Source organism: Acartia tonsa, chromosome 13 (genome assembly GCF_053477335.1).
Source record: "Acartia tonsa isolate MP-2025a chromosome 13, ASM5347733v1, whole genome shotgun sequence".
NCBI classification, from domain to species: Eukaryota; Metazoa; Arthropoda; class Copepoda; order Calanoida; family Acartiidae; genus Acartia; species Acartia tonsa.
The window spans coordinates 15,445,942-15,462,034 of record NC_137272.1 but is presented as its reverse complement, the minus strand read 5'-3'; the positions used below and the strand labels follow the sequence as shown (position 1 = coordinate 15,462,034).

The following is a 16,093-nucleotide window of genomic DNA, read 5'->3' as shown; positions in this document are numbered from 1 at the left end:
GGCAAATTTTGTTTACCAACAGATTTACCCCCCCCCCCCTCCAAGCAAATTTTACCCCCCCAAAAAAAAGCTTGGACGCCCCTGCTGAGTTTGGTTATGTTAAAAAAGTTTTCTTTAAAAAAATCAGTTTGATATCTTTAAATATCAGCTCAGAACTCATATTTTTTGTGTTTTGGGGGGTCTTTTGCTCCACAAGCCCCTCAAAAGAAAGTACCAAAATGAAATGTGTAATCATTACTGAGTTCAGTTTTACTTAAAAATTTTTCTTTAAAAAAATCAGATTGATATCTTTAAACATAAGCTCAGAACTCATATTTTTTGTGTTTTGAGGGGTCTTTTGCTCCACTAGCACCTGGAAGGAAAGTCCCAAAATGAAATCTGTAAATGTTACTGAGTTCAATTATGGTAACAAAAGTTTTCAAAAAAATCAGGTTGATATCTTTAAAAATAAGCTCAGAACTCATATTATTAGTGTTTTGGTGGGTCTTTTGCTCCACAAGCGCCTAGAAGGAGAGTCCCAAAATTAAATGTATAATAGTTACTTAGTTCAGTTTTATTTAAAAAGCTTTCTTTTTGTGTGTTGATATCTCTTTTACCTCTTGAGATAACTACTGTTTACCGAAGAGGGGGGCAAGTAGGGGCACAGAAGTTTAACTGACAGTTTTTGCCGGTTTTGGTGCTGGAGGCGCCGATTTTTTTTAACTGAGCATAATATCTTAATAAGTTGTAACTATAAGCAGTGAAAAAAGTGACAAAAAAGATATTTTTTAGGCCTTTTCAAAGGGCAGTTTTGAAATCCCGTTATTTCATAAAAAAAATTAAAATGCCTAGAGAATGGCTTGGAAGATGAATTTATGTGTTCTGCATATTTCAACTTAAACACATAAGGCCAAAGATATAATATCCCAAAAATCTTTTGTCAAAGTCTACTCTACACCTAGCGCTGGCGATTTCTATTTTCACAGGTATAAAATGCATGATTTTAGAAAACTGACTGGCGCTAGGTGTAGAGTAGACTTTGACAAAAGATTTTTGGGATAATATATCTTTGTCCTTATGTGTTTAAATTGAAATATGCAGAAGAGCTTAAAACCTGCACATTGCTGAGATATTGTTAAAACCGCCGTGCTACCGTTATCTGTTGATATTTTACATGCCTGGCGCTAGGTCGCCAGTAGAGATAGAGAGCTGAAATTTTGTACATGTATTTCTAGGCTCCTAAAGTAACTTTTTAGGTTAGCAGAAGACTAAAATTCGAAAAAGTGTATTTTCATGAAAAGATCTAGTGGTGGTACTCTCCGATAAACCTTCCCGGGACCTGTTAAGGAGAACCCGATCGGATCAGCGATTAGCGAGATCCTTCAGTACAAACATACAAACACACAAACAGACATCCTGTTACTTTATTATAAGAAAATATAAATTAAATTTTTTAAATAGACTATATTAGTTTTATTTATATGAAATATTAGATAATCTATGTTATTTTCATATTTGTGATATTCCTCAGTAACTGGACAAAGTGTCTTAAAAATCAGCCATGTGACGTCATGAAAATAAGGAAGATGAGAGGAGATGCGGGAATGAAAACCCCTAAGAAAGAGATGGATAATCCCTCATTTTTATGACGTCACATGGATTATTTTTGAGACACTTTGTCCAGTTACTATTACTCATATTGATATAATTTGTTAATTGTGAAATAAATTTTTGCTTACAACATATAAAGAAGCTTTTAAAATAATTGAAAATATGAAAAGTAAAAATCAACACTATGGTTTAAACACACATGAATTTACAGGATAAGAGGAGAAACAGCTTTCCACTTGAAGAACAATGCAAAGTTTTTTTGCTAGGCTAGGCAGGCAAGGGGGCCGAGCGCTGCGGCTAGGCAGGCAAGGGAGACGAGCGCTGCGGCTAGGCAGGCAAGGGAGACGAGCGCTGCGGCCAGAGTTCATAGTTTGCTGTCGGAGTGGGGGGGGGGGGCGGGGGGGTACTCAAATTTATCTTCTAACAAATCTTGATTAGTTGGTACACACTACCAGTGGCAAAGTTTTCCCACCCTTCATTCTAATTTACCGAAGAGGTAATTTTGGCTTTCATATTTTGAGGTGTGCATCAATCTATCGTCCATTGTCTTATACCTTAAGAACAACTTACAGACAATTTGATTTTTGACCTTTTCCGCATGAAGGGAGGTAATAATTTTAAAAATAACAGAAATGTAAATAACATCCTATTACTTCTATATACTGAAAAATAAGATTTTAACCATCATTATACCCTTTAGATTACCCAATTTAAACAGTTTTTTTTTCGTGTAACGGTTAGCTCTTTTCGTTAATTTTGACATGTTTGAAATGTTATATCAATTTCAAGCTTTGCATGATATTCCTAAAACAATTATGTACGATTTAGGAAGCATAGCAACTCTGGTTATGTTACCAGAAAGTCCGTACGTCCATTTAAAACAGGCTGAGTTTTTCTTTTTTGACAACTAATTTTTGTATGTTATAATCAATTCATTTTTGGAATACTGCTTCCTATTACCACAAGGTACAATGTTCTAAGTGAAGCATCTCTATAATCAAATCTTAAAAATGTAAGTATGCCCTTAAAGGGTATAGGTACCTAATATCGTTCTTGTAGCATCCCTGTAAAAGCTTTAGCTTAATACAATAACATTGACCACTTACATTTTTAAAATTAATAGATTTTCTTTTTAGTACCAATATTCCTATAAAAATATGGTTGCTAAAGGAAGCGTTGTTTAACAAATAATTTTCTTGATTTAGGATGAAAATTAAAATCGAGGTTTTAGAAACTGTACAGTAACATAACAGCTATTTATTAGGGCAATTTCTATTCAGCTTCCTTCATTAGATATATCATAGAGTGATCAACACAGTTTAATTAAACATGTTATTTTTATTTGATAAGTCACACAGTGTTTCATGTTAAAAACAATCTTTAGTTGGTTATAAATAAAAAGACATGATGCTTTAATGAGCAGAAATTTTATACTGTTTATTAAAAGATTTTTGATATTTTTACTTTGCTTATGGTAATAATAGACGTTTTTTAAAACATAATTTTCTCACTTTGGAGAAGAAAAACAAAAAATAAAAATTTTAGAACCTATCTACTATATATATAGTATGAACACTAAGAGATATAAGTTTTCCGGAATTTTAATGTAGGGAGTAGATTTGAAATCTGCATCAAATTTTAAGGATTTTTTATAAAATTCGTTTTTTGTAAAATTCTTTATCTAAAAGCGAAAATACATTTTAAGTTAATTAATTTTGACCAATAGGATAGGTGGATTTTAAACTACCTGCGCTCTAATTGGTTGAATGATGTACGACATCCAATCAGAGCGCAGATTTTTTAAATCCACCAATCACAGATGCCAAAATTAATTAACTTAATTTGTATTTCTGCTTTTAGATAAAGTATTATACAAAAAACGAATTTTATAAAAAAAATCCTTAAAATTTGATGCAGATTTCAAATCTACTCCCTACATTACAATTCCGGAAAACTTATATCTCTTAATGAACACTCCATTTATTTCCCCTGTTTCCATTGGATCGCTGGTACATTTTAACAAATAAAATTCAGTGCAAATTATAACCACTAAAAAAATGTCTCTTTCGCAAGCTTTTAATGTTATTGTATTATTTCAATTTCAAAAGAAAGCCCATATTATGCCCAATTGTATCTAAAACATAAGTTTTCTTGATTTTTTGTTTAAAAGTAATAATCTTAAATTTTTCCCGTTATTAATAAAGTGATCTCCCAGCTGGCTAAAATAACAATGTCCATATTAGTAACATAAATTGACGACAAATTTTCCCTTGTTAATATATCCACTTATTCTATATCAATTTATGAAACCAAGTAGGTCTCAAGATTTAATCTTAAAAGAAGAAAAAACAAGGATGACAACATCCATAAAAGCGAAGCACTAAAACGGTAGGACAAACGGACATTAACACTTGTATAGTGTTAGAACTTAATTATCATAATATAAATTTATAAGAGTCAAAGAAATTGTAAGTAAATTTGTTGTAAAACTGCTTGATACAGGATAATTTTTATGGACATACTTACATTTTTAGGGCTTGATTATAGAGTTGCTTCGCTTATTACATTATCAATATACCAAAAATAAGATCAATCTAATGATTTGATCACATAAAAATTTGTTGTTAAAAAAGTAAAAAAATCAACATGTTTAAAATGGACGTACGGACATTTTGGTAATGATTATAGAGCTGCAACGTTTTCTAAATCGTACCTAACTACTAAAGGAATCACCATGCAAAATTTGAAATTGATAGGACAATTCTAACATGCCTAAATTAACGGAAAAAGCTATCCGTTACGGACGTACGGACGGACGGACGTACGGACGGACGGACGTACGGACGGACCGACCCTAATTATAGAAAAGCTTCGCTTTTAAAAACATGATAAAGAAATAATTTTATTCATTTTTGTTACTGTTTATTATTATTTATCAGTACATTTGCTATATTATTAAACATAATTTCCTTTAACTAAATTTGAATCATATAGAAGTCAGAGGTGAATTCTTAAAAAAACTTTCACCTCGCTAAAATTTTAGTGAGGCAAAATTATCCCCTCTAGATTTTTAGTTAGCCTCACTAATTTTAGTGGGGCAAACTGATTTTAGTGAGACAAAATTTTTTAAGAATTCACCTCGGGTTTGCAAATAAAATGATGAAATAGATATGTGTAATGTAATCAACTTCTCCTTTGAATAAACAAATAGGAGACAATAAATTTTATTATTTTGATCTTTGTTTAAAAAAAATCAGCTGATTGTAAAGCATGGTACAATTGGTTTGCAATTGCCCCGAAAAATTATGTAACTTTAAATGTCGTCTTCTTGGGTTAAAATAATATTATGACTTAATGATTTAAACAAATATGATTTTGTTACAATATGTACAATTAGAGTTAAGACAAAAGAGGTCCTGTTCCAGAAATTCTAACCATGATTTCTCTACTAATTATGTGTCTCACTTGCTCCCTGAAAATAATTTTATTCAGTTCATTATCAGTGAGGTAGTGGAAATTGGACTGTTTTCTATATTAATGCCCAAAGTTTTATAATAACATTTTTCTTATATTCATTGACAACTTTGGGGACTTTTATTGCATTTATTTTTTGGTTGTTGCATTAGATTGAGCGTCCAAACGCTGGAAAGTGACATGTGTCTAAAAAAAAGGGATGAGAGGAGAAGTGGGAAAGAAAATTCGGGTTTAGTCCTTTCCACGACATCCCTCCATAAGGGGCGATTTGTCGTATTTTGAAAATGTCTTTTTATAGGTTATTTTAGGTTAGGTTAGGTTATATTGGGTTAGGTGATTGTCCCACAGGGTTAGGTAATTGGCCCCGCAGGGTTAGAGCCCTCTGCAGGGGCTAGAAATAGGAAAAAACTTACTGTTAAAAATACGAAGAATCGCCCCTTATGGAGGGATGACGTGGAAAGGACTATACCCGAAAATTCCTAAAAAAGAAATGGATAATAGACGTATTTTTTTTAAGTCACACATGACACTTTCCAGCGCTTCTTAGATTTTAAATTCATACCTGTATCTCCAAACCAAAACACTGACTACACAAACTAAAAAGATTGCAATTTATAATGCATTTGATATAATAATGTATTACTATAAATTTTAGTGTTTTAAGAGAAATTAAGAGATAGAGGGTAGGATAAAATTATATTGGTAAGTTTTTCTATGCATAATTGTAAGCAATTTCTATTACTGAGTAACCTTACCTACAATTCTATCCCTCCTATCCTGAATTTTAATTTTAATATTTTCCAGTATTGCTTTGAAACCGATTAATATCCACTGGATTAGAACTTTTTCCAAGCCCTTCTTAAAATCATGTATCACATCGTATTATATCCAGTTTTCTATGATTATAAGAATGTACAATCATAATATTAAAACTATTTCGGGGCTAACAAAACTAGTTTTAATCTTTTAAATGTACATTTTTATATCCTCGTTATAATTTGATGCGATGAATAACTAATACCTGTTGCCAAGACAAACAGTGTTGCCACAGCATTGCTTGCAGAGCTGCCATATTGCACAGTGTTGCCAGAAGTTCTTCTTTCTGGTCTGCATACTACACCAGCTCCTTCCATTCTGTTACAGTTTATTTCATCCTGAATAATCAAAGAAAAGTTTTTTCCCGCATTGTATTATAAACAGCTTTCCACAGATATATGTGAAAAAAGTGACTCATCTTATAATATTATGTATTATACAATAAAGTCCCCAACTGCGCCTGCGTTCAAGTAGAGAAATGTGGGCCAGTTTATGTTGATTGTTCTAGCAGCCAGGTTCTCCAGCTTCTAGATTCCACAGTACAAGCTTGTGTATGCCATGTGCTGTCGGTACTGCGACATAAACCTATTTTCATCTCCATTGTAGTAACACTGCTGATTAATATTGCTCAGATTATTATATAACCTAACTATAATTTTATATTCTTTGTTCTGTGTGAAATACATTTAATTCTTCAGACATATCCCAAGGTAAAGCTACCCTAAATAAAACATCTGTCTGTCAGTCCAGAGGGGTATTTACCACACAGTAAATGTACAATTATAAGATTAAAACAAGATTTTTTAGCTCCGAGATGCCGAAGTTGATGTGATCAAACACCACTTCTTATGCTTTACTTATTATCATTTTGGAAGCAGATATTTATTTACAATATAAAATTTATTGTTAAAGCTCGCTTTGCAGTGTTTTTATATCATCGGCTGCCAATTGCCTATTGGTTTATATATAACAAGCTGAGCCCTATTGGTTCAGAGCAATAGCCAATAGGAGCTGCCGCCAATTAATTAGTTTAATTAAGAAATGATAAAAGTTGCACAGCCCATTTAAAAACTATTCCAAGACCTAATATTTGGCCAGGTTTCCCATCCCTTATCCATGGATGAAATACTTACAGTAGTCTTGTGGCATTCTCTGAAGTGTGATTCTCTGCCCTGACACAGCACATCTGTAGCACCATATCTGGAGGGAACCATACCAAATGTTGACTCCTGGTTCCAGTTAGAACCTTGCTTTAAATTTTCAAAACATAGATTTTTCCAGGGGTCTAAAGGGATAAGACAATGGCCAATGAATTGATGTACATCCCCAATAATGATACACAAAATATCCCCTTCTGTAGCATAAAATTATTGGCTCAAAAGATTGAACACTCAAAAATTCACTCAAGTTCATTATTTTCAATTAAGATCCTGATTAAATTATTAAAGGTTTCATTTGATAATGAAAAATAAATTATTTCAGGAAAAGAATTTAAAAACATTATAGGGTAATGCACAGGTTTGTTCAAGGGGGGGAGGGTAAAGGATTGATTAACCCACCCCTCCCCCCACAAAAAAAAATAACTAAAAAAGCTTGGACGTCCTTAATAATGCAATCAACAAAAAAAATATCATGATATAAGTAAACTTATAATAGACCTGTCCTGATTTCAAATATAAGTACGTTTTTTTGTCTGCAGCTTAAGATTTTGATAACTACTTAACCGATTTAGTTCTTCATTGATGGGAAACTCCTCATTCATCCCTGGTTGGTTATAGACTATTATTTTTTAGATTTTTGTCTTGGTTTTAGGTTTTAGGCTATTTTTCTACCCTTCCCTACCACTGTAAATACAGAGCCCCTAGATGCTAGAAGCGCAGTCGCTAGTATTTTCAAAGTAATGTCATTGTTATCAGGGAGGGAGTGGACATTAGGCTGTTTATTACACTAGTCTCAAAGTCTTATAATAACGTTTTTTTATCCATTTACTAAACAACCTTGGGGACTTTAATTAAATTTTGATTAATTGGTTCATTTATTTGACTGTCCAAAAGTTTCAACCAATAATTGTAATCTACTGAAGGAGTAATTTTGTTTATCATCATTGGGGATGTTATTCCTTTAGATCCCTACATTGGTATATTTTAGCTAGCAAGTATCATTTCCTTTTTGGGTACATCAGCCTCAGCAAAACCCAGTGAGACACAGACCACATGGGCATTGGCAAATGACCATCCATCATCACACACTGGTTGTCCACCAAAGTACACATTTCCTAAATACAATTGATATAAGAGTAAAAGACTATGGGGGAAAGGGGGAAAATAATTGTATGTCCCCATCCCAAGGTCCTTGTGCTGACTCTAAATTGGGTCCTTTAAAATCAACCAATAGTGGCGGGAATATTAACACAGCAAAGTAGCAGAAAAAAATTTGCTAGCAGACGAAAAAGGTTCATGAAAAAGAGGGGGCTGGTAGTTTTCTATAGATGCAATAAACATCTATACTATAGATCTATTTACAATTGCAAGTTAAAGTTTCAATTTTTCTTAAACAGGATAAATAGTAGGATATCTTTCATTAATTTTTTTAGTGGCAATTTCTCTATAAATGTGCCCTCCACCAAAATAGTTATAAACTTTCCCTGGACACAAGAAAAGCCTAGCAAGATTTATATTGGTTCAGCGGTTAGCAAGGTCGTAAGCTACACAGAGACATAATACTTTTGTATAAGTTTTAAGAAAATATATTCAATCTATCCAGGGATCTAAAGGGATAAGACATTGGCCGATAAATTGATGTACATCCCAAATGATGATACACAAAATTACCCCTTTAGTGGTTTACAATTAGTAGTCGAAATGCTAGAACACTCAATTAAATGAACCAACCAATTAAAATTCAATAAAAGTCCTTAAAGTTTTTAAGTTAGACTTTGGGGACTAGTGTAATGAACAGCCTATTGTCTCTCTCTCTGAATTTTTACCACACAAGATATCTATTGAGTGACAAATAAATTACTACCTTCATACTCAGTTTGACCACCAATAAGACAAAGCTTGTCTTCACCCTGGCACTCAGCTGGAATCTCAATCTGAAGATAGATAGATAGATAGTTTGTCTACCCTGGCACTCAGCTGGAATCTCAATCTGAACTGAATCATTGTCATGCCCATTTGAATCAGTAGATTTTTTTTCATTTAAAGGCTTAAATTAATGTTTCTATGTTGTTAAAATGGAATAAATATTGTATTAAGAGTGAAAAAATTACTAAGCTCAAATACAATAAACAGTGCATTAAACTGTTTTTAACCTAATTTTGAAAGGTATATTAAAAAAAAATCCGACACCTGTAGAATCATACTGCAGAGTATACCCCCAAATAACTTTTTAAAAGGAATTCAAAGTTTATTTTGTGCCATACATTAAGTAAATTTTGCTAAGGAAAAGTTATTTGGGGGTCTATTCTTATTTTCAACTCTGCAGTATGATTCTACAGGTTTTATCTACCTTTCAAAAATAGGTTAAAAACACTTTAAAAGTGACAAGTTACAGACAAGTAATCTGAATTAAAGATTTTTACTAAAGTACTTGTTTATTTCAAATTAATATAAACATAAAATCTTGTTGAACCTGTGTTCCATTATCACAAAGAACTCCTGCTCCCTCTTGAGGACCACAATCATCTGTTGAGGTGTGGGTGCAAACTCCTAGAGACTGTTCACTTCCTAGATAGATAGATAGATAGATAGATATAAAGAACTCCTGCTCCCTCCTGAGGACCACAATCATCTGTTGAGGTGTGGGTACAAACTCCTAGAGACTGTTCACTTCCTAGATAGATAGATAGATAGATATAAAGAACTCCTGCTCCCTACTGAGGACCACAATCATCTGTTGAGGTGTGGGTGCAAATGTGGTATTCGGCAACCGTGAGCCATGCCTATGGCACCCCTGACCGGGGTTCGGGGAAGGGCCACAGGCCCTCCCCCGAGTCCTGGGGAAGGGGTCTGCCGACCCCCTCCCTATGCCTTAAATTAATGATTGAATCTGACAAGCTTTATTATGGTTAAGCTGCATTGTTAATTCCCCCCACCCTTTCCAGGGATGGGGGATCATTATTGCCCAAACTGACTATTGTATATGTATTATAATGCTTTTATGTTATGATTATTTATTCCTATCTGTGTAATTATTGTTTGTTGTATATAGCTTTAGTACTCTTTAGACCTTCAATAAAGTGACAACTGAAATAGATGTTGATTACTATCTAGTGAATGCTAGAGAAGCGTAGCTTCTCTATAGTAAGGTGTCCACGTCTGTTCACACTGCCGTAATCTAATTGAACTCCGGTGTCTGCCATTCATCCTCGGCGGATACCACAACTTTTGGTGACAGCTGTGTGAGATTACGGCAAACCACAAGTGTAGAGCAGACGCGCAGCTGAGGCTAAGGTACTCCCAGCAGTGAAACTGGCAAAAACTGACACAAGCAACCTGAATTACCCACCCTGGATAGCAAGGTCTAACTCTGCATCCGGCAGTTGTGGAAGTGAAACAGCGAAACTTGACGGAGAACCGCGAGAAGCGCCGACATCTAACGGAGAATTGGGCGCTCAAAAGGCTGAAACAGGCCTGCGGACTGGCTGAAACACGCCAAATAAGTGCAAACGGCTGAAACTAGGCCAACCTTACTGCAAGAGAAAGCAGGATCCGAACCAGCGGCGCTAGCAGGACGGGACATTCCCTGCCGCCATCAGCCGGATTTGGATCAGCGGCGCTAGCAGGACGGGACATTCTCTGCCGCCGATAGGCTGAAACACGCCACATAGCTGCGAGCTGCGAGCCAACATACGAGTGTAGTGCACCAAAGCAGAGAAAACTACGTCAACTCCAAGTATCCTGAGAGGCTACAACGCAGCCACCCATCTAGAAAAGCAGATATTATATCACATTGTAGGGATTACCACCCTAGTGTGATGGTTAAACAATAGATTTATGAGCAAAGATTGGCAAACAATTTGTTGTGTATTGTGATAAAACTAAAAATAGAACGGGTTTGGTAAACAAATCTGTTATGTATTGTGATAAGGACAAAAATAGAAGCTAGATGTAATATAACAATGCCCTGATAAACAATCTAACCACCCCAAGCCTACAGCACAACAAAAATACACCCCTTATTCCAGAGGAAAGGGAGGGGCCCACTCTCCATTTAAGGAAATACAATCAAGGTGACATAACAGATAAGCCTAGGATTAAGGAGAAAGGGCACCATTACCTCATCACACAGTTACCTCAAACCCACAGCACTCCCCCCTTCCTCACAGGGGGAACGGACGGATTTACCCCGTCCCCTCACGCGCTTCCCCCCTCCTACCCACACTTGACTAAGTCCGCCCACGGTGTGGAGCTAGTGACCGGGAACACAGAGCGCCATTTACGGGTCGCGCAACGGAGTGCGGAAATATCATAAAATTCAACGGACAAAGCGGACCAATGAGAGAGCGAGTTGAGGGATAAGTGCGCGTTTTACCTGTGTGCGCGGATTTGACGGTGCGTAAGCGCGTTGCAAGGACAGGAGATTTCACACACACACACCGGAGCGGAGCTACTCCATAGCATCTAACAGAGGTATTTTTAGAAAGATAAAGAATTACAAGCTTCTCCCTCCTATCTATAGTGTGATAAAGGAAAACCAAATCAGTTCCTGACAGCAGTTCAGACCCTCAACACCTATCTACCCCTACCAGCCTACTCTACAACCTCAGAATCCAACTAGTGATAAGTACAGCTAAGTTATATCTTTGCAACTAAACTACCAACCTAGTGATAAAACAGTGTTGGCTGTTAGGCTAGAAAGCCTCAAGTGACAAACCATTTATAATATTGTCTTATATCCTTGTGTCCCGCCGTTGACCCGTTGACCCGATGGAACAGCCGCAAGCGCCAGGAGGCGACCAAGCCCCAGAATGGCTCCAGGATGACCCTCAGCCGGCTCCAGCCGAGTACCGCAAGCTGATGCTGAGTAACCTGCCGGAGTATAGAGGACCGCCCAAGCAATCTTGGAGCTCCCACATCCGCAGACTCGAGATGTCATGGGCGGCTTACCGCGTGCCGCCCCATGACTCCCTCAACCGCCGCAACGCCCTTTTACTGTCACTGGTAGGGCAAGCGGCGGAAATGGCTTCTCATCTGTTTGGCGAGGCAGGCCAAGCCTTGACCTACGAACAGGTCAAGGCCGAGTGTGAAATGTTATTTCGTCCCGCCTTTGAATCCCAGACGCTTAAACAAGCGTTTAGGGATTACAGGCAACACTCGACAGAACCTATACAAGCATACATATCAACAAAGTGTGCCTTGTATTTGGACGCCTACAGCCATGAGGATCTCGAGTTGTTAGTGGACGAATTAAATCGTGGCATTCGTAACGCTAATGTGAAACGTGAAATGATGAGTCATGAGATCACCAGTGTACCTGAGTACACACGGAGAGCCATGTTCACCGTCACAATGATTACCAAGCAACTGAAGGAGGGTGTGTGCCTAGTGGACGCTACCGACGGGCTCACAGGATCAGCCAGCATCCAGTTGCCCCAATATGACGAGTCGGAGCCAATGGAGATTGGCGCCTTGGCTCCGGGTCTCCACCAGATGGGGAAGGTCGCTCCAGATGACAAGGTTCCAGGCCGCTGTTTCCGCTGCCAAGGGAAAGGCCACCGAGCTCGAGACTGCCCGACGCCTATGGAAGTCAGCCTAGAAGAGAGACGCACCCAGCCACGCCGTGACCGTTCTGCCAAGTGCGAGCGTTGCCACTATGCCGGCCACACGGCGGCCGAGTGCAGAGCTGACTGGGACCAGGTAGCCGGCCGCAGGCGCACCGCCGACAAGGGTGCTCCCCCAGGAAAACCCAGCAGAGTGGCCCATATGGAAGGGAGCGCGCCCCCAGCACCACCGCAGCAAGCAGCCGCCCCTAACGCAGCGGGCCGAGCCGACGGGATGCCGCAGTTTGGGACCGTCCCAGCTAGGATCAACGTACTGGGCGGTGCGGCTGAACCCAACCGGGTTGGCCTGGGCTTCAGTCTCAACCACCTGGGGCCGGAGTTTGTGCAGCCCAACAACATCGCCGAGCCAGAAGTCCTGAGGCCCCAGCCTTTTAGCCTCAACATGATGGAGCCTGCTCGACCGAGCCTACCCAGCAAGAGTGGAGGGGCGCTACCCAGCGTCACTGAGGCGGTGTACGGGGAGGCCCTGGCGGCCGCTGAACAAGAGAGGCAGGAGGCGCTAGCCAGCGCATCAGAGTCGATGTATGGGGCGCCACCCGGCGCCGCCACCTGCGATGACTGGGGGGTGCTATCCAGCGCCTCCAACATGGTGCCTGGGGCGACAACCGTCGCCGCCACCGAGATACCTGGATCCTGGAACGAGCCAGCCCCCAACCTGGTGCCTGGGGCGACAACCGTCGCCGCCACCGAGAGACCTGGATCCTGGAACGAGCCAGCAGTCCCAGAGGAAGGGGTGACACCCGTCACCCCCAGCCAGCCAGCGCCACCAGCCTGCAGGGAGAGCCCAACTACACGCCATCCAGCGCCCCCTGCCAGCCGAAGGAACCCAGCTGCCCAGCACTTCCAGTCGAGCCAGGATAAGTTAAATTTAACAAATGTGTTGTATCCAAGCCATTGTAAAACCCCAGCCTTGCCTGTGCCCCCTGCACCAGAGGCTGGGGAGATTGAAATTTGGGGATATAAGGACTTGCCTGTGCCACATGCACCTGAGTTCCTAGGGCAGGGGAGGGACGTGAGTCAGGGCGAGCCTGTGCCACACGCACTTCAGCCCCATGCCACTGGGCATGCCATGGACAAGGGAAGGGACCCCTTGGGGCTAGGGAAGCCGACACCCAGGCAAGCGCCAGTCGCCTGCCAGTCTGTCATTGGGGAGGGTATCGGGGTGCCCCGGTCACACCAAGATAACGCTCAATGGAAACTTGTATCTAGCCAGGAGCAGCCCAGCCGTGTCCAGCCCCGAGAAGCAGCCGTGACCCGAGCCGAAGATCCCCAGCCGCGTGCGCGAGGCAGATGGCTGTCTGGTAGCTTCCCACACTGGTGGATGGTCCTGTGGGGACTACTGCTGGCAGCCGTGTGGCCTACAACCAGCTACGTCCTGGTGGGATGGGACTGTGCCAACCCCACCCACGTCACAGCCTACAATAAAGAAAAGATGTGTAACACGGAACCGCTACACCAGGAGGTGCCCCTGGGCCATGAAGTACACGTCCTGCAGCAAGTCAAGATTAGGGAAACAACAGGATACAGTTGCCAGCTCACTGTGTCCCAGTGGACATTCAGGTGTGGGGTATGGGGTCACCTCAAGGTGACCTCAGTCCCCACCCTCATGAGGCCAACCAAGATAGATCCAGAAACGTGCCAAGACCTGGCCAGGAACCGAGTCTACACGCTGCCAGGCAAGACCCAGCCACTGACGTTCCAGCTGAACCATCCCCTGTTCTTCACCCTCGATATGGTGGGCGCCCTCGTCAACAGCCCCGAGGGGGTGGGTTCTGAAGGGGAGGACGTCCACTTCGAGGGCCAGCTGTACCGCAATGAATTAGTGCTCCAGGAGCGACGGCTGCTGGTCAAGGAAGAGACCTACGTAGTAGAGGATGGACGGGTGGAGTCCCAATCTGACCACCTGGCCTTAGAATGTCCCCATTCTGAGCTGTCTTGCATCACTGGGGAAGCAACCTACGTGTGGGACCACCTGGGGAGAGATTGCCCCTTGAGGCTGATCCGCAGCCTCCAGCCTAGCCTAGTGATGGATGCGTTCCTGGTTGACCATCAAGCCCAGTTTTTCATCAACATGACCAACCCCACCTCAATAGTGAACTGCGACTTTGAGGCCCATGCCACCAACCACCCAGCATTGTTCGTGGCAGCTGACCCAGCCGCGGCAGCGCTGCCCAGAGTATCGGCCAGGGATGTTGATGTCCCCTTGCAGGCCCAGATACATGCAGGTTATATTGGATTTACTCTGGAGACACGCATGAAAAGCACAGCAGCAGAAGAAGTAGCGGCCAACTGCTGGAAGCTCCAGCAACTAGACCCGGCCCACCCGGTGCGTGTCCAGGGGAGCACGTTCTCGGTGCTGAGGGGAGATGTCCTGCTCCAGCTGACCTGCCAACGCAACAAATATGTTGTCCGTGAACACAAGGAATGTTGGGACAAAGTACCAGTGGAGCCCACAGGATTTGTAGACGCCGTGATACGAGTGTATAGCGGCCACGCCACCAAGATTCCCTGCTCCTCCACATACCCCCTGACTGTGCACGCGGAGGAAGGCTGGATAGAGTTAACCCCCGCTCCTAAGAAGAGGCCACCCCCGCTGGATACGCCCAAGCAGCTGCTGACAGAACCCTTGGATGACTTCAGTTCAGGGGGCTTGTATTCGCAGGCTGAGTTGAACGACTGGCAGCAACTGCTGGCGTTCCCAGCGTATAAAAGCGCCATGCTGACCGGCCTGTCCTATGGCTCATGCGTTCAGCAAGGTAGCTGTTCGGCCACAGGGGACCATGGGATAGTGTCCTACAACATCGACCGACTGGCGGAGGAAGGAGAGGCTGCCCTGGATGTCTGGGCTGGATTCAGGCAAGCTATTCACGAGTGGGGAGATGGCGCAGCCATACTGTGCTTGCTGTTGTTAATCCTCAAACTGCTGGGGGACCTGACCATCATTTCCCTGGCAGCAGCACAAGGAGGTGTACGGGCAGCCATGAATGCGATGTCACAAGTGTTCCTGTACCATCCAACTTTGTACAGGAAGGCCTTGGCCAGAGCCCGGCTCACCCATGCCAAGTCCCGGGACTTTTCAGTAGACTGGGATGCCATTCCCATCGGCCGGGAAGCCGCCGAGGAAATGGTGTCCATGCAATCAGCCGATAGCGGGCATGACCGCCCAGGCAGGCCAGGACCGCCCTCTGGACGACCCCGCGGCCCCTCGGGAGGTCAGGCTGCCGCCCAGACGGTCAACTTGGCAGCCAGTGCCCCAGCCGCTGCCAACAACAACCAGAATGCCCCGCTGTTGACCGTCCCAGCAACAACTGTGCCACCCGCCAACCTGACACCTGCCGGCGCTGAACTACGTGTCCAACCAAAGCCAGCCTCTGCCTTCTATCCCACGTTGGGAGGCCATCAGCCCTGAGAAACACTCACCACTAGGAT

General features: G+C 41.7%; 1 protein-coding gene across 7 annotated transcripts in view; it reads right to left on the bottom strand.

Moving 5' to 3' along the window:
* Positions 1-4,490: 4,490 nt before the first annotated feature.
* LOC145335033 (scavenger receptor cysteine-rich domain superfamily protein-like) overlaps positions 4,491-16,093 on the bottom strand; it is a 36,881-nt gene continuing 25,278 nt past the window's right edge. For 5 of the 7 annotated variants that reach the window (XM_080180716.1, XM_080180717.1, XM_080180718.1 and 2 more), the window contains 7 exons: positions 9,514-9,608; positions 8,905-8,974; positions 8,048-8,155; positions 7,014-7,111; positions 6,086-6,218; positions 5,627-5,660; positions 4,491-5,062 (listed from right to left, as the gene is read on the bottom strand). In XM_080180716.1, coding sequence (XP_080036842.1) covers positions 4,990-5,062; positions 5,627-5,660; positions 6,086-6,218; positions 7,014-7,111; positions 8,048-8,155; positions 8,905-8,974; positions 9,514-9,608 — 611 coding nt within the window. In that variant the 3' untranslated portion in view covers positions 4,491-4,989. Of the gene's footprint in view, positions 5,063-5,626; positions 5,661-6,085; positions 6,219-7,013; positions 7,112-8,047; positions 8,156-8,904; positions 9,031-9,513; positions 9,609-9,739; positions 9,796-16,093 lie in introns of those variants that run through there. The other 2 variants (XR_013885127.1, XM_080180721.1) reach the window with 2 other exon arrangements.